The 24808-nt window shown below is 38.2% G+C and overlaps 1 protein-coding gene across 1 annotated transcript in view; it reads right to left on the bottom strand.

Moving 5' to 3' along the window:
* Positions 1-3043: 3043 nt before the first annotated feature.
* The window catches only part of cntn4 (contactin 4), a 195109-nt gene continuing 173344 nt past the window's right edge, over positions 3044-24808 (bottom strand). The window contains exons 13-23 of the mRNA XM_055160836.1: positions 22084-22259; positions 20443-20560; positions 18163-18321; positions 16083-16232; positions 14816-14886; positions 10391-10625; positions 8798-8913; positions 6823-7009; positions 4835-4947; positions 4583-4751; positions 3044-3771 (exon numbers count right to left, since the gene is read on the bottom strand). Of these exons, the coding sequence (XP_055016811.1) occupies positions 3680-3771; positions 4583-4751; positions 4835-4947; positions 6823-7009; positions 8798-8913; positions 10391-10625; positions 14816-14886; positions 16083-16232; positions 18163-18321; positions 20443-20560; positions 22084-22259 (1586 nt within the window). The 3' untranslated portion in view covers positions 3044-3679. The remainder of the gene's footprint in view (positions 3772-4582; positions 4752-4834; positions 4948-6822; positions 7010-8797; positions 8914-10390; positions 10626-14815; positions 14887-16082; positions 16233-18162; positions 18322-20442; positions 20561-22083; positions 22260-24808) is intronic.

The raw sequence follows: 24808 nt of genomic DNA, 5'->3' as shown, positions 1-24808 counted from the left end.
AAAATTTTAAAACTCATGTCGGTAACAGAGGGAATGAAATATGCAGCACTTTTTGAGCAATAAATACAAACAGTGATAACTAGTGGTTCTCACTTACATATCCTTAACAAACTGGTTTGAATATTTGCTTCATATAGTTTTCTACCATATGGTACAAGATTAGGTTGAAAAACCTCTTACATTTTGAGTCATGAGATTTTTTATTAAGAAAGGTCATGGTAACGGAGGGAAAAGTAACAGAGGGAAAATTGTACAAGCAAGTAGAAGGTGCAGGATTTTGCATCATTTGTCGCTTTTTTCTTCTGAATACTTTAATATTACTTCAAAATGAAAGGAAACTATTTCTATAAAATATGTCAGTCCTTCCAAGCAAATTTTAATCATTTTAAATACTTTTTTTTTTTTGAAAAAATATGTACCTTCAACAGTTCAAAGATGGAATAACACAAGATATGATGAAATACATCCATTTATTGACATGATTTGCAGGTCTTTGAAATTTGGGAAATAATTTTTGTTCCATGTTTCATACATGGTCTGTTTAAAACGTATGGAACTTTAGAACCAAAAATGGTCCAGAAAAAAGGTCAACAGTTTCATAAACTAGAGTACATATGTATCTGTTCAATACATTTTTATATCAGATGCATTAACTTGAATTTTTGGCCTTGCTGTTTACTTCTGCTTGACCGGGCCCATTTGCTTCTTAAGAAAAAGTAACAAGAAAAGTTTCACCCCATTTATGTATGAATAAAAAGGCTTGGAGCTTTGGAATTAACCTGGACGACTAAGGGATTACACAGACAAATCTTGGACTAGTTTTATAAATCAAATATCTTTATTAACACAGTATAAACAACAAACAGCGACAGAGAAAGCTCTCTTATGAAGCGTTCATGGACCTAGGAAATCTCAGAAGGGCTGACTGTTACAGGAGCATTGACACATATATACGTAGATGACCAGTAGCTGACCAGTCATGACCGGTTTGATTCAAAGAGTCTCTTTGCAGATGGAAAGGACACACTACAGTCATGCTAAGCAACAGTTAGAGTATGAAACTCAGTGGTTACATAAAAACCAACTAACTCATTTCTTTAGAAAGGTTCTTTAATATAAATGATTCCCAGTATACAAAAACTGTATCTTACATGTTTCAGAACCCCATAGCAGGTTTACTTTTCGAAGCACTACAAACTACCATTAAACAGGTTTCGTTCACCTTCTACAATTTGATGTCATCATTTCATCTGGAGGTCAAGGGCCTATCCATGGGTGATGGAAAAATTAGGATTGTTGCCAGAATTATTATGGATTTAAACCAAAAATATCCTGTTTTGAAGTTGTAAATATACTGTAGGAGATACATTTTTAAAAGAATATCTGAACTTATTAGCTGCAAATATTATGAACCTTATTATTTGGCTCCACAAAAAAGCCATATTAATATTATGGCTTGAAGTCTTTTGACATTGACAATAATCATATCTTGGAATAATTTCACTTTCTGAAACTAAGTTGAAAAAAACAAAACAAAAAAAGCCCCAAAACTTTATTTATGCTGTCAGAATATATCATTTATATATAACTTAATGTTAGTAAACAATATCTGTATTATGACAGTTATAGAAGCTTCTTCCATAGAATTCTGACTTGTAATGCAGCTCAATTTGAAGCTATCGAGAATGTTTTGATGTCGTGTGACCCCAATCTATGATCTGTGAGCTACATTGAGTGCTCTGTATGTCATTACGCTTGGGCAGCTTTTTCCACACACCTTTTGGAGACTAATGAAAGAAAAATAAGTAAGCAGCATCGTCTTTTATCAAGAACACACACCTATAAAAAAAACGCTGCCATACTGCAGAGTCCCATGCAACATAGCAGTAGCCCATTCAGGCTAACCTGTGAGCATTGCACATAAAGGCTACTGCTATCCCCACGTTTCCCACCACTACTTTAGCATGTAAACGTCACACGCTACTTCTGATCTAAATGTTACCTTATGTACACATGAGAAGTTAAGGCTTGTTAAGGACCTGAGGTTTTAAACATATGATGAGGCACACAGAAGGCAAAGAAGAATAGCTCTAAACAAAAGGGCTAGTAACCAAAAGAGTGAGGAGCATGAGAGAGCAACCAACAGTGCACTTCAAATGGCATTTAAGGCGAAACACTAACAATTACACACATCAAATAAATGTAAAAACTTCTCTTGGTAGCAATAAATAAATAAATAAATACATACATACAGTACATAAATAAAACAGACTGAATAAATAAATAAATAAATAAATAATACTTGTAGTGTTCCGTCTTAAAAGATACGATAAGAAACCCGAATTTGTACAGGATATGATGGCATTTGATGAATTACATGACATTTTTGGATGATCATGACTCCCACATTAGGGCTGCTTTTTCCACAATATTCTATTTAAATAAATATATATTTTTTTTATCCAAACACATATCATACAGTCTTATAGTTGCAGTGTGAAGCCCTTTGATGACATCTAGAGGTGACATTTGAGAATGCAATCAAATGTCTCAGAGAGATGCTCTATGGATGTATGGCCTGTGAACATCTACGGTTGAATAAATGTTTTGCACTTTTAACATATTCAGTCCAAGCCTGTCACAAACAGCCATTGTATTTCTTACATCTGGTGTAGCCACAGACTGAAATATAAATAAATCATTTAGAAACAGCCATGGCTTCTAAAGAAATCACTTTCCTGATGAGAAGATCAGGAGGCAATCCTAACTCAAAGAAAATGTTTACAAAGGGTTTCCAAGTTTATTAGAGTAGGGGTTCCACCTGTCACATAAAGGACTGGAGTTTTAAAGGAAAGTGCTGTACTCAGTTGAAATTACAATTTAAACTAGCATTAGCATTGCATTATCCAAACGGTTGGAAAAAACAGTATTAGCCAGCTGCAAGATTTTTTTTTAAAGTAGAATTACCAACAAAAGCTAAATGTTGTAGTCGACGTAAGATGTTAACACGTACATGACCTCCTTAAAATAACAGAATGATCAGCATTCATTCTTACAACATATTACAACTTAAATGAAACAATCTGTAATTATCTATGTATATTTTTTAAGATAAACATGCACCGGACTTCTGTAGTGCTATTCCTCTCACAGAGGGGTTCAGTGGATAGCCAGCATGTTTGATGTTGTTTTGAGATATTGCTAAACTCAAAAGGCAGATATGTAAAGGATAACAGTTTATTCACTGGAACAGACAATAAAGAAAATGCTACCAATTACTATTCCCTTCCTTTGTGACTGCCACTTTATCTCATGCACACAACTGTTCTTGCCCCGATAAGCCTGGCCCTAGTGTTTATAAAGGAAACAGATCTATAAAAAGCTCCATGTACCGTACAAAAAGATGCATATAAGACATTGTTCTATTTATTTTTCTTACGAAAGCTGCTTTGGTAACAACGTAGTCAGGACATCAGTCATTCTCTGTTCCGTATCCCAGCCACTCGCAGGGGACTCCACTGGTGCCTCCATGGTGCGTTGCTTTTCTTCTCATCGCTAGCTTCTCTCTGCATCTAAAATCTAAATGAATGGATTTAGTTACACCACGGTACAGCCCCAGTTTGCATTGGGCCTTAGCGTTGTCTCCAAGTCAGATGCCCCGTCTGCTGGGAGCCATATGTCATAAAGATGTCCGTGCTGTGAATGACAGTGCTATTGTGCTGAGCGCTGACAGAGTGGAGACCTTGGACGCGGAGCCCACTGCGTTGGGGCCTGAAAAACATTCAAAAACAAAGTGTTAGGGGGAAACACTCATGGTTGTCATAACAATCACCTGTTACTGTTACGCTTTGGCATCAAGTGGCAGTGTGTACACAGCTCTATCCAAACATGGATAGACCAATAATAAACCAGTAGACAGGACAAACCCAAAGATGAATTAAACTACAGTATGAACTCCTGTCAAATGACTCTTCAGTGACAGTCCATATTGTATATTTTAGATTTTTTTTTTTTTTGTCAAAGTTTATTTTATTTCTAATACCTTATAAAAACAATCCAAAATCAAAACGCAATAGAAACCATCCAAAATCATAGCAGAACTAAAATTAAAACTGGGTCAACAACAAAAACAAGTCACTATGGAAACAGTAGGATGAGACAGTTGTAGTGTAAATGGCCAAATGTATGCAAGTCCCGTGAAATGGTGCTGCACACTGAGCGCAATTATACACAAGTCTCTTGTAGCTTTATCTTCCCCTAATTCTGTCTGAAATGCTGACAGACATTTTGCACACAGCAACAGGGATTATTTAGGTGAGTCATCTGGACCTTTCAATCAGCTTTGCAATACAGTCATTCAGATATTTAGTTCATGGTTTACAATACAGCCCTGTCTTGTTTATACATGCATACAACTTTGGAGCTCATATGTTTTTGTGAATAAGTCAAAATAACAGCTTTAATCAGTAAAAGCAATATTTGATTTGAAAATGTTTACCTCATATTTAGTTTATACACATTTAAATTACATTGTATTTAAATGACATTGTGTTGTCTTCTATGTTTTTGCTCCCACACTGACCTGGTATTCTAGGGATGGTGATCTGTTGTGTGCTGCTGCCCTCCCCTCCCTCTCCAAACGGCTTAATCTGGATGATATAGTCCTCGTCTGTGGGCAGTGCCAGCTCTACCGACGTCGTGTTGGTCTCCATGATGTGAGGGCTGCTGTTTCGGTTCTTCTTGTAAAAAACCTGAGAAGTAAATGATTAAATGAGCCACATAACAAAACAACAACAACAACTTTGACCTGAATATAGAGATCTAGAAGGATCACCTTGTAGCCTGTTACTTCAGACTCATTCTCCAGGGCCTTCACCTGCTCCCAGTTCACTATGATCTTTGAGTTTGATGTATTCCACATCACTTTGACTGGAGGTTGGCTGGGAGCTGAGGGGACAGAATTCATCCATCATGCTTAAAAGGTAAACCGAGTGGCACAAAATGTTTTAACTTCTTTGAAATATAACTGTTACAATCACTTGGGGATTTCAAACTCTGCTTTTTACCAAGAAACAAAAAAAAATCTGTTTAAATTTGGTTAATAATATTTTGCCAAGTGTTGAATGAGGTGTTAAATGTGCCATATGGAGTCATTTTAACACAAATAAAATACTAGAGTGAATAAACCGCTATAATACAACTGCTGCAAAATGTTGTCCAAAATGATACATAGTTGTTGTCCAAATGATGGATATGCTTTTTCAGATTTTAAGTCTGGGAAATGTGATCATTCTTAACCCTTAGGGAAAATGTTTATAATAATTTCATATTATTTATACAGTTTCCTTGCGACAAATGAAATGATAGGAAACTCTAGTCCTATATTATGCAAAATTGGCTCTTGTGAGGTTTTACACAGTGTTTGAGTATGTTTGAGTAACTCTTTATTATTAGTTTGTCTATATCTACAAAACTCAAAATGCTCTGTTCCACCTTGTGACGTTATATAGTGGTAGTTTTCTTTTAGCTTTTGTTCTGTAGAGACAGGAAACTCCAGGGCAGAAATGAGCCAAATGATTCTACTGAAGGTGTATGGAGTTGAAAAACACAGTGGAGCACTTCCTGTATTACCATGTGACCTCACAAGGTGTTTTCTGTTTGAGAGAAAATCTAAATATGCAGTGTTTGTGTGTTCAAAATGTGTGAATGAAACAAAACACAACAGATATGTTCGTGATGAGACAACAGTATAACATATACCTATATATATATATATATACTGTATATACCAAGTCAAGTGGTAACGGAGGGAAACAGGGGCAGATTTTTGACATTCAAATGTCTCTTATTCAGAAACTAGAGGAACTATTGAAATAAGTAAAGTATCAGAATGTAGGAAAGAGTTAACACTCCAACAGGGTCAAGTTAAACCTGTGATATTCTTTCAAGTTGTTGACAAAAAATTAAAAAGTTCATGTCGGTAACGGAGGGAATGAAATATGCAGCACTTTTTGGGCAATAAATACAAACAGTGATAACTAGTGGTTCTCACTTACATATCCTTAACAAACTGGTTTGAATATTTGCTTCATATAGTTTTCTACCATATGGTACAAGATTAGGTTGAAAAATCTCTTACTTTTTGACTAATTAAATTTTTTATGAAGAAAGGTCATGGTAACGGAGGGAAAAGTAACAGAGGGAAAATTGTACAGACAAGCAGAAGGTGCAGGATTTTACATCATTTGTCGCTTTTTTCTTTCCCAATACTTTAATATTACTTCAAAATGAAAGGAAACTATTTCTATAAAATATGTCAGTCCTTCCAAGCAAATTTTTATCATTTTAAATACTTTTTTTTTTTTTTTGAAAAATCATGTACCTTCATCAACAGTTCAAAGATGGAATAACACAAGATATGATGAAATACATCCATTTATTGACATGATTTGCAGGTCTTTGAAATTTGGGAAATAATTTTTGTTCCATGTTTCATACATGGTCTGTTTAAAACGTATGGAATTTTAGAACCAAAAATGGTCCAGAAAAAAGGTCAACAGTTTCATAAACTAGAGTACATATGTATCTGTTCAATACATTTTTATATCAGATGCATTAACTTGAATTTTTGGCTTTGTTGTTTACTTCCCATATATATTAGAAAATAGTGTAATATTTAAATTGATTGAGAATGAGTAAACACCATAAATAAATAAAGAAATACAGTTGGGCTTAACCGCAATGGGATTACCAATTATTGCACAGTGTGACTGGTTCAGTTTGGTTTAACACTAATGAATACATACATTCTGTGTTACTTACGAGGTTTCTTGGTGGTGACGTTGACAGTAGAGCTGGGGGGTCCTGTCCCAGCTGTGTTGTATGCCCTCACTGCGATGTAATATGTGGCGCTGCCTTTGAGTCCCCGGATAACGGTGGATGTTTGGTTACCCACAGTCCTTTGCACATTGGCTGTATCTTCCTTCTCACCTTTGACCCAGTACCTGAGCTGAGAAAGGCAAAACCAAAGATCTTAACACACAAATCCAAAAGCACTGGAGTCTGCAACAGAACTGACAAAAAATGGTTAGATTAATGTGGTCTCTGTTATTGCATGGGTAGCTTATATCCTGCCGTTAGTGGCATGAAATGTATGACATAATTAATTATAGCATTTAAAGATGAGATACTGCCCCCCTCAGTGCTACATTGGGTCAAACTATAAGGTTAAGAATGAAACAAAAAGCTGTGTACGGTAAGTTAACAAAGTTGAGTTTAAGCAATTTATTTTTGATCAATCTTATAATAATATCTGGACAGTAACTTTTGAAATAGTACAAAGATCAATTATTTTAAGAAGATTCTTAAGGCCTATACCCGATTTTTCCCCATGAATGTGAGCAAAATTCTCAAGTACGTATATATTGTAAAAGCAGCTCTTGAGGTAAAAAATAAATCCTCTGTGCTCTCTGCATCTAAATAGAAAGCGCTGTATTGTTCGATAATCAGGAAGTGTGCGTTTGCATGCTAGTTGTTGTTGTTAGCTTTATTGTCACAGGAAAACTCTGCTTTTGTCAAAAAGCGCTTATTAAACTCATTGGGGTGAATTATTACAATGCTTGACATGCACAAGTAAGTGAGGAAAAACTTTGGATCACTACAAATTGTTAAAAATGAACTAATTCTGTTTTTCACATTTTTAAGACAGTAAAAAAAATACAGTGACTTGAATGACATTTTATTTGGTGTAGGTGCACAGAGATGGCTAAACAAACATTGCCTCACTGTTTTGTTCTTGAGTTAAATTGCGCTTCAAGACGCAACATTTAACAATACACCAAAGTCAAGAGAAAACAAAGACAATACTAAAGTAACCATTGTTGTCAACTTTTGCAAAAATCTGTTTTCTTTGTGTCAGACTGAAATAGCCTGAATGCTTGATAGCACAAATATAATTTGTCTCTCCTAACAGGAACATGTTACTCAAGCCTTGCTTCTCCACTGACTTTGAGTGGTCAACAATTTACAATTCTGTCACTTTATTTGCGGTGTGTGAATGAAATCTTTTGTGTAGGCCTGTCACAATAACATATAGACAATAAGCAAAAATACTGAACCAAAATTATACCACTGACACAATAAACCAAGAGCAGATTTAAACCACAAAGCTATTCTAAATCTACAATATTGCTGAAACATAATGAGCTAAAATAAGTAAATAACTGAATGAAACACTTTAGCAGTTTCTGTAATGACTTATAGAAGTTATTAATTCAACCTTTAATGGCTCAGATCTCACCATATTGTCAAAAAATTACCAAGCATTTCCCAATAGTGAAAAAACATACATACAATAAATACTGACCCTAAAAATATCTTGTTTCAGCTTCCATATACTGAATGGTAAGTTGCTGTAGTAATTATCGTGACAGGCCTACTTTTGTGTTTGTTTTCAGTGAGTACAATTCAAAAGGACAAGAGACAAAAGTGAACAGAGCCAGTGAGTGCTTAGGGAGCACACTGTTGTATGGAACAAGAGCTAAATGTTCAGACCCTCCAGAGTATTGCATCAGTGCGCTAATCAGCAGAGGTGCAGTACTTAGGTAAGCAACACCAGGAACACATCTTAAGCCACAGGCACGGGACTAGACAAGGCAATTATGCATGCAGCAGGCTATTATCTCCTACGCCCAGGGTCCACAAGTCCCAAACGCTCATCAATAATACAACACAACAAGATTGAAGGCATTAGTTAGCATGTCATGGCGCACACAAGCAGAAGTCTGTATGCACTCACCTCGTAGCCCAATACTCTCTTCTTGCTGGCGTTCCAGGGCAGGGCTTTCCACAGCACTTCCACTTCAGAGGCAGACAGGCTCCTGGCCCGGACCCTAGTGGGCGCACGGCCAGGCTCTATACGTAATAAATAATGAGACAATGTAAAGTTCATAAGAGTCGAGAAATCATCTTTTGCTCAGTACCTGCACTTTTAAAAGGGCCCAAAACCACTATTTTCTGATCGTAGTGTGAAGGGCTAGGGAGAGGGAATATACCTGGAGTTGTGTTTTTTTTTTTTTCAGTTACACATGTTTAACACAGACAACCTGTATATTTAGGCTGAATTCTTGGCCCTTTTCCAAAGCAGCTCCTATACTCCCTCTCCCTAGCCCTTCACATTACGATCTCTGTGAAGTTCCCTTCGGAGGTCCCTTCATCTCATAGATCTATAATAAAAACTCCCATATTCTCTTTTATACAAGTGTCTTTGTACAGTTCACTGTAAAACCCCTTCTCTCAGCCCACATGACTCAATCTTGTGTTATCTACGACCTTTAAATAAATATAATAGTACTTTAATTACTTAAATAACAAACGCAGATTTCAACATTATTGGTATTACAGCATAGTATTCCTTAAAATACTGCCCGTGTTCCCTCAATGGGCAGGTAGGTTTCATTGCAAAAGAAAAATTAATTTTGTCAAGTGAACAAAAGTTTGAGTAAATATGTTTTGCTACTCAACCTACTCAAGTAGCTTCTTCAGTTCTGACAGTGTTCTGTAAGTCAATGCATTATATCTGTCTGCACTGAGGAGCTAACTACACTAAAACTAACACACCCTTGTTATTTATAGTAAGGAGTCAAGGCCGTAATAAGAAATAAAGTGTCGTGAGTATACCACATGCAATTATTAAATACTGAAATCATATATTTGTTTAAATATTGTTAATGAAGTCACACAATTAATATTTAACTACTGAAATCTGATATATGTGTTTAAAGAAACTGCTGTGTAGATCGTGTCTTTTTAAGGAAATTCTGTACAGAGCAGCTCATGTGGGGGTCATCCTGGCTGGCACCAAACCTAAATAGACATGGCTATAATTGAAATCTGGTGGTCATTCCCATAAACGGAGAGGCTTCAGGGAGGATCCAAGGAGTGTACCTGCTCAACATATCACTTGCATATTTCTGTGAATGTATATATACTGGGTGAAGGGACAGACGCAGGTGTTCAGACTGCCTGAAATAAGTCCTGTGTAGAATAGGCCATCAGAGCTCTGTATTAAAATTGTATTGAATAGGGAATACATTTTTGTGATTTCAATCGATCGATTCCAGTCATTATTTTCTACAACTGGAACAAGCCAACAGGAGACATATTTCATTCATGCCCCTGATGGCTCATTTAACTCCAGTTAGCATACTCTGATTGGTCTTATTGTTTTCTTTGTTTTGGTTTGAGTCTGAGGATGGAGTGTACCTCAGACATCCATTTCAGTTCATAGGTGGACTGTCTTTCCAAATACATCCTCTCCTCTCTGAACCATTTCACAAAATCGCCTCTTCATCATCTTAAAATCTCTTATACCATATGTGCATGTCTGTACCTTCCTCCGCAGAGTAGATCGTGGTGACAGGTCCAAAAGGGCCCTCCCCCTCGTTGTTGTAGACCCCCACCTTCACCTGGAAAGGGGAGAATGGCTGGATACTCTCGTTCTTGAAGACGTATCTGGAGGCCTCTGCTGATGGCACTGCCGCCTGCATCCAGCCGGGGGCACCGTTGGGTCGGAATGCCACCACATACCCAAACCCTGGCCCATTTTGCAGCTCTTCTGGAACAGGCTACGAGACAGAACACAAATCTGATTCAATTGTCGAGATGAGCTGTAATAAAGCAGGTTACTGATTATTCATCTCTCTGTGTGATTTGTTTTACAAGTGCATTTGAGGTCGCGAGGCTGACACTGCAACATTATTCATATTAGTGGGCACTTACTGTCTGTGGCTTGGTCATCTATCAGCTACATTATATACGCCAGATTTAGTTTCATTAATTGAATTACTTTATCATTTAATTTCAGGAGACTCAAATCCTTCTCTCTCTCTCTCTCTATCTCATACACACACAAACTTCAAACCAACAAAGGAGAAAGGAGCTATTTAAAGGGCCCATATTGTGTCATTTTATAACTGTTTCCTCATCAGCAGTTAGCTTTTGTTTCATTCACACATGCTTAACACACAAACCCTTCATTTTTAGGCTAAGCGTTTTTAGTTTTAGGAGTTCTTCTCTCAAAACACTATGTTCCACTTATGAAGTCATGTTGTAACACAGGAAGTGCTCCAATGTGGTTTTAGACTCCATACCCCTTCACTAGAATAATTTGGATAATTTCAGCCCCGGAATTGCCACTCTCTACTAAACAAAAGGTAAAAGGTAGCTGTTAAACTGAAAACTGTTCATGACATCTCGAGGTAAAATGGAGGATTTGGAGCTTTGGAGATTTAGACAGAATAATAATAAAGAGTTACTCAAACATGTGTGAATGAAACAAAACCAACTCCTGGTATGCTTTTGAGAAGGTAACAACATTATAACATGGCTAAAAACTCATAAGAGTGAATTTTGTGTAATGTCGGATAAACAGTTAGCTGTGACTAGGGCAGGGCACTATGACTAAAAAGAACAAAAGAAGAATAACATTAGAATAGCATAAAGTTTTGTCCAATCTTAAAATAACTTGGACCTTGTGCTCAGCCTCCTGCAGATTTCCTGATTAACTTATACATTATTATACATTACTCAGATACTAATGACCTGTGACAACATCTAATATAGCACACTAATGCATTTATAGTTGTATGTAAACCTTATTATGTGTGCTGTTGTGTGTCTTGAACCACGGATGGTCTGGGAGGAAGAGAAATCTAATCTCATTGAGTCATTTCTCATTAAATAAAAGTTAAAGCATGCTTTGTTCATACACAAAGCACAAAAGAGCTATTAGTCCATTGCGTGTGGTACAGGAAAGACAGCATGAGACCTCTGCTAAGCGGTTGTCCACCCTCATAACATAGCTCATTCATTTATACATGCTTTTAATTTTGTTAAGAGATCCTCAGGTCGACCTTTGTAGCAGCAATTTTAGTTCTGTCGTAACATGTTAGGAACCATTAACTTGACACAAAGCTTTTGCTCTCCTGCAGGTTGATCATAGTTCACGGAACTTTCAGTTCACATGGAGCTTTTAAAAATAAGGTCTGCTGGGCCAGTAGGGTGCAGTGAGTGACAGCAAATTATGAGAATTAAGCTTTTGCCAAAATTATATCCAGACTTTAAATATAATTATTGTTAACATTAACTTTCTGACTACTTGCGTCAAATATCAAATGAAATGTCTTTTGTCCCATGTTAAAGAAAAGGTCCGTAGACTGTTCTCTTGCTGTTTTAAAATATACTACAATCAGTCACAACTGAACCTCGAATGCCACCGACTGAACCTGAAGACACATACATTTCTCAGTATATGAACAAGCCATGTCTCATGTGAAAGCTCAGAACCTCCAGAATTCACTCCCTGAGCTGCAGAAGCTGCACTAGCACTGATTCATGACTGGCTGCAGGTGCTGGGGTTTGGGTAGTGACCATTCAGATCAGAGAGAGTCCTTACTCAAGATTACTTTGACTTGACCCTGCAGTGGTTTATGGTTTGAGAACTTTCCTAATCTACTGTATAGTTATGTATTCTGCATGTAAAAGGTCCTTGCTTTGTTAGTGGGGATTCTCTGTATATGTATTGAACCACTGGCTCTTGTCTTGGATGAGTGTCAGCCCATACAAGTAGCCACTGTCTACGGTACGCCTCGTCTAATAATCCTATAGCTGCTGGGACATGCTCCAGCCATCCATGTACTGAATACATAAGAAATATCTCTTATGCATTAATTTAGACTTATTCTGATACACCCACACAGATATAACCATACCACACTGCTGCTTAAGGGACTAAGGAAAGTTAGCATCTTCTGAACTCATAGTTGTTGTGTATGTGAACTCTTTGGGCTATAAATAACCTCTCCCATTTGCCTCTTTCAAAAGTAAAAGGCCTGAGGAAAATTGAAAGCGCAGCAAAACAGTGTCTTTGTAAAACACAAGTGAATATTTAATTGAACTCTTCCGTTGTGTCGTCAACAGGCACTCCATGATGCGTGTCACAGCAGGGGCCGATGGTTCGAAACAGCCTGACTCAATGAAAGCATTTTGGAAGGAGCTTGATATGAGAGAGCGGCTTTGTAAATTTAAAGAAAAGAGCGGAAAGTATGGGAACAAAAGTGTGGAATAGATTTATTCAGTTTAATTATCTAAACCTCAAAAGTGTTCTGCAGCAGGCTGACAGCAGCAGTTATTGCCTGTCTGCTCAAAATGAAACACTATACATTGCAGGGAGGTTGTACGAGGAGCTCGTAGTGTTCTGATCAGGAGATGGCTGTGTGTGTCTGCAGAACTGGCATGGTTTCAAATTAATCAGGTCCACCGTTTTATTCAATAGCAATACACTGCTTCTTTTCTATATTTACAATAAGTGAGTGTATAATGATATCTATTGTATTATAGTTATGATTAATTTTCATTTATGATGGATGTGAGAAAATGAACCAAGGACACAATTCCTAATGAGTTGGAGAAGCAAGTGTATGGTCTGTTTTTAGTATTATTATAGAAGACTTATTATGCTAAAAAAAACCAACTATAACATACTGTACATCTTTCATTCTTTTACATTATGTTCATTATAATAATATGCGATCAACAACACAATTAAAAGTCCATTAAAGCTAACGTTAAAGGGATAGTTTGGGATTTTTGACATAAATCTGTATGTCGTCCCCGTGAGCAGTGTCGTGCATCCACACTGACTTACCCCCGACAGCGTCCGGTGAGCCCAGATACTGGCCGTTTTCGGTGCTGATGAAAGTAGTCCGGCAAGTTGACTGGGGACTGTATAATAAAGTGTTTTTCTTCTCAAAACAACATGTGTTCCAAAGACACACATTTGCATCACAAAACCATCGTCCTCAAAAAGGTCAGACCTCATAAACGCTTGGCACTGTTTTCTTTCCATTTGTATCACTGCGCGCTGCTGCCAGGTGACAGCCGTGCACGGATCCATCACTTTGTTCAGTTGTTCGGCAGTGTTTACATGCGCAGACCGCCACGACGCGAGAGAGTTAACATGAGAGCTAGAGCCATAAGTATATAAGCTTGTATAAGATACATAAGAATATATCTAAAAATGGTGCGAACTCTTGATTATCCAGGCTGTAACAACAAAAATCTGGCTGAATCTCCACACACGTCACCGTTTTCCTGTCACGGACTTTGTGCCGAGGAAACTTTGGCTGTCACCTGGTGGCAGCGAGCAGTGATACGAATGGAAAGAAAATAGTGCCAAGCGATTATGAGGTCTGACTTTTTTAAGGTTGATGGTTTTGTGATGCAAATGTATCACTCTTTTGAACACATATTGTTTTGAGAAGAAAACCGCTTTATTTTAATGTCCTCAGCCAACTTGCCAAACTACTTTCATCAGCAACGAAAACGGCCAGTATCTCGGCTCACTGGACGCTGTCGGGGGTAAGTCAGTGTTGATGCACGACACTGCTCACGGGGATGACATACAGATTCATGTCAAAAAACCCGAACTATCCCTTTAAAGAATATGTACCTTTAATGTTACAGAACATGTAATCTTTAACAAGGCATGGACCTGTGTGAACAATGTAGGCTGATTTTGGTGTGTCCCTTATTCTTTATCACACAAATATACAGCAATCTGCATAGACACTGGAGGCAGGTGAACTGTCTTTCCTCCTTGGGATTCAAACCCGCAACCTACGGATTTATGGCCAAACGCTAGGCCACTGAGCTACTGTTGCCCTTTTAAGGAAAAAAAAAAAATGTTTGTCAGGATTAAAACTACAAGGACTATGACACAGTAGTGAGATGACAGGCTGCTCTGTGTGTGGATTACCTCCCATGTGATGACTAGCTCTGAGCGGCTGCCTCCTCCTCCGCTCACGTTGGCTGGGGTCACCTTCGGGGCTGTGGAAGTACACACAGCAGCTTAGACATGTTGATTAGACACACAAAATATAGATGACACATGTACTACGTTTCCATGTGAAGACTGGTAAACCAATGTGGCATACTAGAACTAACATCTTCAAATCCTGTGTCACATATGCCAACTGGACTGTATTCATTCATTACATATACCTGACACATTTGTTTGTATGGGATTCAGGTATAAAAAATCCTTCCTGGTCAAAAGAAATTGGCATAGCAATGATCCTCCATTTTTAAACTAATAACACAATTCAAATCAGCAGTCTCGCCTCACAACAAAAAGGTTCTGGGCTCAACACCTCAGTTACCTCGGTCTATCTGTGTGACATTTGCATGTTTCAAACCAGTATGGGGGGGTTCCTCCAGGCACTCCGTTTTCCCCCATCGAACCAAAAGATGCACCATAGGTAAAATCCTCCAGCAAAGGTTGTTTTGACCAAGTCAGCACATGATCTGGAAATGGGTCCCTGGGGGTGGCATTGCTCACCCCCGTGGCCCAGCGGCATTATAGGATGGGACAGATTTTGTTACAAGGCAATAAAGTGTACCTTATCCTTAAAATATTATATTTTATATCTTTTGAATGGGAAAATGTCCTGAGGAAAAAAAAAAAAGGAAAGGATTCTTTACTCGAAACCCATGAATTCAATTTGGCATTTAACTGATCTTTCTTCTGTCTAACTGACCAAGTGATCACTTGTCAAACTTACTACAAACTTGATTAATGCATTAATGTATGTGTAAACATATTACACCAAAGCACAGTTGTACAGTCCTGTATCGCAATTCTCCATCAGAATCATAATCAGAATAATCAGAAGTACAGCATTTGTGAACTGTGACAATAATACCCACTTTGTGCAAACACCTATGTTCAATTAGCGGCACTTTAATTTACAGCATACATTACAGTATAGGATTGTTAGGGTATGGAAATATCATGGTAAATACACGTAATCAGTACACACATCTAGTTAATTTCATGGTGATATAATTAACACTAACACTCTACTGTAAATGACTACAAACATGGTTAACCTTTGTTTGTTTGTGTGCTGTAAAATAAAGTGCAACCATTCTAGTCTATGTGGATGTCATTTGTGTATTTATATTATTTAAGCAACTATACATTTAAAGTATAAGAAAAGCAGTAGCAATGGTGTGGTACGTACAGGTGCCTTTTGTCCGGGCTTGTTTGGACGGTTTGCTGGGCTCTCCAGTCCCAATGATGTTGCTGGCCAAGACTCGAAATTCATACTCCACCCATGGGCTCAGGTCTATTACGGTAGCTGTCAGCCGATGGCCCCCCACCACCTCAGGAACTGTCTCACACACACACACAAACACACACACACAAACACACACACAAACACACATCCACACAGCAGAAGCCTCATCAGTATCAACACATATGGGGGCTCACAGTGGAAGTTTGTGCTCTGCTCTGACAGGCCGGTATGACCACACCACAGGTTCAGAGGACATGGTAATCCCTTACAAGGACAGACTACATACAGGCTCTCTCTTAATATGAGCCACCGCACTCTCATACAAGTAACATCGTTGTCATAGTGTGCCGTTTTGTGCTGCTGGACAAAAGAAAACGCTTTAGTAAGGTGTAAAAAAATATATAACAAATAGATCAGTTCATGGAGCTCTTGTCCTTAAAGGAGCACTGTGTATCTTTTGTTGGAGGGCCCAAGGTTCTCTCCACAGAGATGTTGCCAGGAATGTTCCACAGTATGGCATTGCACTTATTTCTTATCTCTATGGAGACAGCAGGTTATGCCATAGGGTCAAGTTACATGTCAGAATTTTAAATAAATTAGAACCCATTTTATTGAGTAAATGCAAGATGGATAGGTTTAATGCCACACCAGGACTTCCAGACAAAGCAACATCTCCATGGTGACAAGCAGATGGCAGACCCTCCACTAGAAAAGTTACACAGTACACCTTTAATGTTCACACACATATGAAACTTTTCATATCTTTGTAATTATTACTTGATTTGGTGGAATAGTACCTGTGGTAAATATTTGAAGAAGACATTTTTTGAAAAGCTATGAAATACCTTCATTTAACAAAATAAAATTTGTCTTATCATAACTTGTGCACTTTAAACAAGTTTAATGATGCTGTTCACATCATGGTTGCTAGGCTACAATTATGGAATTAACTTGTAAATCTGATGTTCATGTCCAACGAGAAAGTAAAATTATAAACCAAAATTTAAAAGCTACAAAATGTTGTCTAACCTGTCATATGCACTTTCAATTTTATATTTTACATAACCACTTCAAAAACATTAATTAAAGCCAAGCTGTTCCAATTCTAAATGTCAGGGTGTTTGCTGTTAAATACAAGACAAAAAGTTTAGTAAAACCCAATAAAATGTACACTTTAGAATAAATATTAACAAGATGTCACATTAACCTGCCACACACAAGATCTCTCAGAAGCAAGTCATAATTCTAAAGGAGTTTGTGTCAAATTAACATTTTCTGATTTATTACGTTTATTACTTGTTTCATCTTATTATGAAAAAAATGATAAAAATGATAACCTAAGTTTCTAATCATTTTCAGCAATGTATTAATATGAGGACCGGGCAGTATATTTGTGCCTACATTGTGTTAGTACATTATTGGCTTCCAGAGTGAATATTTTGTGAAGCTGTTCAAACTTTTAAAGGCCACAATGGTCACAGAATTTATTTTGATTTGCCCACTCAAAGGATTGTTTTACTAGTAGCTACTGCGTTAAAAGCTTGTTTTTCTTTTGAGATCTGCCAGCAAGGTCACAAAGCTCTCAGTTTCTGGGGTGGCAAATCAATGAGGCCACTAAAACTATCTAAAGTGTTCATAACTCACAAAAAATATCAATAAAAGGATGTATAGTGCGGGATAAATATACAATATACCAATCACACATGACTGGGGAAGGCTCCATTAAATAGGACGCGGGCACAATTACACCAGTATCTACAATGCTATCACTTAAGTACACTATCACATTACACTGCTAACAACAAGCTCCATCTCCGCAATGAGATCCATGCTTCAGGACTCCCAGGAGTGCGATAAAATGGCGGTCAATGGTCACTCTGCAATTGTGTGCCATTTGGTGCTGGGATAAAAATTACTTCTCCAATATTGAGCTTGGGAGGTAGGGTGGAGATAGTGGAGAGTTAGCACCGCCCCCCTCCTCCATGTGGTAGACGAGTCATGCACGGCTGGGTGGAGAGCTTACCTGTGGTGACAGCCTGCCACCCCAGGGAGAAGGGTGTCCGGGCCTGGATGGTGTATGCCGTAATTGGGCTGTGATTATCGGGACCAGGCCTCCAGGACAGAGACGCTGTGGTGTCAGTGATTTCTTCAACATTGATGCTGGTGGGGGGCCCCGGGGGACCTGAGAAGAGGCATAGCCAGGCAGGAGAAAGGACAGAGATAGGGAGAATAGCAGTGGGGCATGTAAATCACACAGCGGTTTATACCTGCGGCTAGCACAGCAAAGTCAACTCGCAATGATACCTTCAGGGAATCTGGCTCTAATTAGACAGAACATTTCAGACTTCAACAGGAGAATATGGCTCCGACAGTGTGGGTAAAAATATGAATTCAAACAAGTGGGACAGCATCACAGCCTATAACCTCTCATGTAAATGTCACATGACCTGCCACGTCATTCTACCTAAAATATCACTGAAATTTTTTTATGTGCATGCTTTTCTTTTAAGGAGGGGGTATTTGACATCTGTGGGGTATTAACTGCATATTTAGATCACCATGTTACCTTTTATTGTTTTGAAAATGCTATATTTGTGGGAAACAATATATTTTTTACTTTTACGTTTATTTTTGACACTAATACTCCTCCTTTTGCTCACTCCCCCTTCAGAGCACTATCATCTCACAATCAACATGCATGAAAACATGGATTTCATCTAAAACCTCTTCATTTCACAGAGTTCAAGTTAATTTGTAATGATTGTTTATGCTTTTATTAGTTTGTATGCTGGTTTTACCGTCTCTGTTATTCTATGAAGCACTCACTTTGAATGCTTTCAGATTATGCTCTACAAATGAACTTTGCCCTTTCATTGCATATTACATATACATTAAGACTTGTAATATATATATATATTTAATTATTTATTATTGTGATGCACAAGTTTCTTTGTTGAGTTTGATGTGGATTAAATGTGTTCTGACAAGTGAACATGATCGCACTTTATCCTCTGCACTACTAAAGGATCCATTTTAAGGTTTATCGATTCCTTTTAAGTCAAGACAAGCTGAGGCCTTACTACCAGACTAAATCTGACCTAGAATACTAATGACACTTTTACCTTGAATACGGCAGGTATAGAAAAGTATCTGCTTCAGAACTCACAAGTTTTACTTAAAGTTGGTCATGCAAGTTCATAATGCTCTTCATATGGGCTGCAATGGGATAATTACTGCCTTCCCACTCACTGACTTTCAAGTTAATGTTTGTTGTTACTAACAGATATTTACTATAACTCCCCTGCTTCAAACATAGTAGAAGATCTAAACTTAATGAATCTTCCCCTAGTCTTCTAGAGGGCGCTCTTAGTTTAACCTCCCCTTTTACAGTGTACAGCTCTGAGTACCTCATCTCTTTCACTCTGAATCATGTTTTTTTTTTATTCATATGGTAACAAATTCTAACATAATTCCCATTTCCATATATTCCATCCACCCATCCTATCATCTGTGTAATCCCTCAGTTATTTAGGTAGGATCCTAGGGCTAGCGCCACCTAATGCCTCCGCTCAATTTAATTTCTCTCCAGCGACTAGTTCAGAAATCAGAATACACTAGACAGTTCGCAAAAACCCCGGAAGAGTGAGTTTGGGCACCAGCCAATCAGCGAAGAGCCATATATTCTGTGTTGGCAACAATTCCCAAGATTGCGGATTTAAAGCCGGAATAAAGAGAATGTTTTGTGAATTTTATCAAGGGGAAAGACGTTATTGTCCGTCTTCCTACAAGATTTGGGAAAAGATTAATATACCAGTTAGTCCCGTTAGTGCTGCATTACATACATCACGACCAAATAGCAGCGATTGGCTAAATGAAAAAAAGTACCTGCCTACCGACGAGCGAACAAATTCTAACACTGTGAGGTCAGACAGTTTTTATGAAGTGAAACTGGCTGATGAATCAGGCTAGTAGGATCCATAGCAAAAGAAACATTTTATTCTGTCAACTAGACAAAAGTTTTTCACTCTTCATGTCTTTACTCATTTAATTTTTCTTTTGCCACCCATCCTATTATAATATATCTGTACTAGGGGGGGCTCTTGATCTATACATCCCCCCCTTTTTTTCCAATTCTGCTTGTCCTGGGCACTCTCTTCCTCCTCACCAGTGCATCAATAATTCAAGGGAACACCTATACATAGGTAGCAGGAGTGGGCTGTCAGTGGTCATTTGGGTTGAAGCATGTTCACTGGCAGTGAGTGTGTAGGCAGCAGTAAGATGGCCGCTCCCAGTTGTGGCTTACCTCTGACAACCAGGTCCACCGCGATGGAGATGCTGTCCACCTTAGTTTGAACAGCACACGTGTATTTCCCAGCATGCCTCAGCTGAATGTTCCGAATCATAATGTCTCCCGCTGAATGCTGCTGTCATTCACAAGAACGCACAAACACACACAGCTCCATGAGTAACTAGATGTAAGCCCGAGTTCATTATAATGCAACAATACGGCGTTCTGACCTCATGGGACCTAAAGCACTCAGAAAGAAAAAAATATCCATGTTTAGACCTGTGCTATATATTCCACTAATGCACTTTGCATATTACCAGAGGTGGATTAATACACAAAAAATGTATAAGTGGTGTCACGTGTGTTCATATTCTTATTATTTAATAGGGGGTATGGTCACGTTTTAAAGTTTCTCTAGATTTCATGTTTACATTAGGCCAAAATTAAAAAAAAAGACATATGCTTAAAACTGCAAATAAACTAAACATCAATAATTAATATAGGACATGCCTTATTAATAATGTTTCAGAAAAACTGTTACAAAATGTTCAACTGTAAAATCCATGCTGAGTTGAATGTGCAGTGTGGAGTCGGTGTACTATATGGGGGGAGGGGGGTATGTAAATTTCACTTGAAAATAAACCACAGGCAGCAATTTTTGGCCATAAATAATACACATGATACAAACATTTCCTCTGCACTGCGGCAGAATATATTATGACCCAGCTAAAAGAAGGAAGCACAATATTGATGTTCCATTGAATCATTGGAGGGACCTCATGGCCTTTGTAATAAACAGAATAATTAATTTGTCGAGTGGATTTTATCACAAACATTGCATTACATAAATGAGCAGTGAACTCTCATGGACTTTAACATAGAATGAAACTTATTTATTAACTGTACTACAGTGTATGAGATCCTATGAACACACTGAAACAGATTAACTGCCATGAGTGGCTGCAGCTGTTGGCAGAGAGTATAATTTTGTCTGTGGAATCAGTGAGCTACAATTCTCCCGCAAAAACAAAACACATGATTATAGTTAACATATTCATCCCAAATGGACACTTCATTTGGGAGTTAATTGTTTCGAGTTACAGTTTGTATTTTGTCTCCACTTAGCATAGTCTATAATTGAATTTTGAATGTGCGATTGGGTGTTTATAAAATCCACTTTAAAAGCTGGAAATGGTTCGGCTCTCCAAGCTCTTTCCTATTTTAATGTTTCACTGGATGAAAATGATTACTCTAAAAGCAATTACGAATTACAATATTACAATTTAGATTACTTAGCAACTAAAAGTAATATATTAACTTACTATCATAAAACTGGTGTTTTTCAAATTCTAAAATGTGGTGATATGATACTGCCAAACAGTCTTCCCATTTGATAATATTATATTTTACTATGAAATATCCAAAAGATAAACTCACAAATGTTGAACCTGATCATTTATGACTAGGCCCTAGAGCTTGCTACTTTAAAACATACACTACATCTGCCTTTTATCTATATTCATTTTAGCCGCCCACCTGTATTAAACATTACTGGCCTACACAGTGTTGTCTCATCTGAAACCCAACACACCACATTTTGGGTTTGCATGACCGTTAAGGCTTTCGCCACTATAACCAACGCAAGAGAGAACTTACTCCGCCCACTTTCTCAAAGAATCCTCCATGGCTGCCGAAGTGGATGAGCTGCTCGTTGAAGAACCAGGTGAACTTGAGCTCCAGGGAGGGGTCGTGGCTAACCTGGCAGGGCAGCACCACGCTCTCCCCCACCGTCACATCCAGAGTGTTGGGCTGTGATGTGATGATGGTCGGCTCTGGAATAAAACACAGACGGTGACTTTCCACATTAGGTTTGTGATCTATAAAACTACTACTACTTTACACAGAAATTAATGTTACTATCCATAAACTCCGAACTGTGCACTGGAGCTTTCAGAGGTGAGAGGAGTTTCTGAGTTCAGAGCAAAAAGTGTCCTCTCTAGTTGAAAGTCCACTATGCAATAATTGAGATTGTTTTAAAGAACAGATATTATAATGCACTGATCCCATATGGAAAAGATATAGACAAATCATACACCATTTTAACATGTTTTATATGAATCCTTAAAAGATTTGTATATGACAGTGAAAACAGTTACAAGATCTTTGGTAAATATGTGCAGCATGAAACATATAAAACTATGTAACCTACAAGGCCTGTATATGACACTAATCCCACAAACAATCTCCTCACAAGTGTTGGACAAAAGTCATTTTTAAAACAGAATCAAAGAAAAAAAAGTGAAATGATGATTGTTTCCTTAAACTCGATTGCTGTGTGTGTGTGTGTGTGTGTATGAGAGTGAGAAAGAAAATGATCGCAGTGTGTGTCTGTGTGTGTGTTTGTATGTGTGTGTGTTTGTGTTTGTATGTATGTGTGTGTGTGTGTGTTTGTGTGTGTGCGCGCGCATGTGTTTGTGTTTGTATGTCTGTGTGTTTGTATGTGTGTGTGTGTTTGTGTGCGCGCGTGTGTGTGTATGTGTGTGTGTATGCGTGTGTGTATGCGTGTGTGTGTTTGTGTGTGTGTGTTTGTGTATGTGTTTGTGTGTGTTGGGGTGTGTGTGTATGTGTGTGTGTGTTTGTGTGCGCGTGTTGTGTGTATGTGTGTGTGTATGCGTGTGTGTATGCGTGTGTGTGTTTGTGTGTGTGTGTTTGTGTATGTGTTTGTGTGTGTTGGGGTGTGTGTGTATGTGTGTGTGTGTTTGTGTGTGTGTGTTTGTGTATGTGTGTGTGTGTGTGTGTGTGTGTGTGTGTTTGTGTGCGCGCGTGTGTGTGTATGTGTGTGTGTATGCGTGTGTGTATGTGTGTGTGTGTTTGTGTGTGTGTGTTTGTGTATGTGTCTGTGTGTGTGTGTGTGTTGGGCAGTATGGGGGTAAACACAGTAATACAAATATTGCATTACAACCTTAAAAAACATCTTCCACTGATATCACAGTGAACAAACATCAGGCTGTAAAAATATTTTTACTCTGCAAAATCCTGTAGCCACTTTCCTTGTTGCCTCTTCGAGGAACCATTTGCTTGTGGGAGACCAAGGTACTTGTAACTGTCCTCTACACCTGCTATAGTTCTAACTTAACTAGTAGTTGGTTACTTCAACTGGTGAGTCACTGGACTTTCACATGGGAGACCTGGGTTCAAATCCCACTTCTGACATTGACTTTGTTTAGTTTTTTTTTAACTACAACATATAATTAAAGAACACAAACATTACACAGAACATACAAAGAAAATGTAGTTGATCATGCACATTACCTGTAAATATCATGCAAAATGTTCACTTTATCTTTACTAGTTTTTTTATAATGTGGTATGAGAAAAATGTAAAAGGGGGACACTTTCAGGAGTAAACCACACATGACACATATTAACCTTATATAAAGATTTACTACAAAGACAGTGGTAAATTCTTTTATTTTTTTTCCTGTTTTTTTCCATATGGGATACTTTGCAGCTGATCTCATTAACATTCTCGGGTGTTATGATGCTAACCGTAGGAACTGCTTTGTCTGAGGCTTTGTTAGACTTGAACCAGAGCTTTATTTTACTATAATCTGACCAAGAAGAACTGAAACTTCAGCACTGTGAAAATGTATTGTTTAAATCCATTTTGAATTTTTCTTGAGTTTTCAGACTAGACAAAACACCCTGAAGAAACAGATGAAAAGGAGATGCAGTTATTTGAAAGCAGTTTTGAACAGGTGAGTGTTCAGGGCTTTGTTGAAGATGGTGAGTGCACTAGATGAGTCTCTGATGTGTTTGGGCAGGGCAACATAAATCCATATGTATAGTATTCAACACGCGCAAACATCTCCGAGCTTCATTTATTTTTCATCTACACAAATAACTTATGTCATCAGATATTTCTTGGCTACCGTGCAGTCTCATTGATATGCCTGTACTTGGGCTCACACTTTCACATTTGATCAGGTCCACTTTTCAGCACCAAATTATCCCGTGCGGCAAATGGCTTTACAAAAACCGTGCCCTTCCGTCATCGTTATGAATATGTCAGGGCCAGGCTGAGCTAAATAGAGGGATATACAGGACAGAGCACACGGCAAACTGGAGCACGCAGCCACAATAACTGGTATTAGCCCCGGGTCTGAGCTGGTCTCCGCGGGGACCCACACAAGCTGCTATGTGTCACTGTCAAACCCAGCCTTCAGCTCAACTACTACGCCCCGATCAGCCTCCAATTCCCATGATGCACTGCTAGAAAAACAGTAAACATCAAGCCAGTACTTCTATTCAAGCCTGCAGTGCATTACAACACCTCCACATGGGAACAAGCCACCTTATCTGCTCCCGGATGTGAGAACTG

The sequence above is a fragment of the Boleophthalmus pectinirostris genome, unplaced genomic scaffold (assembly GCF_026225935.1).
Source record: "Boleophthalmus pectinirostris isolate CB_2022bp ecotype Guang Dong unplaced genomic scaffold, ASM2622593v1 HiC_scaffold_3, whole genome shotgun sequence".
Taxonomy (NCBI): domain Eukaryota; kingdom Metazoa; phylum Chordata; class Actinopteri; order Gobiiformes; family Gobiidae; genus Boleophthalmus; species Boleophthalmus pectinirostris.
This window is presented reverse-complemented; position numbering and strand designations above follow the sequence as displayed.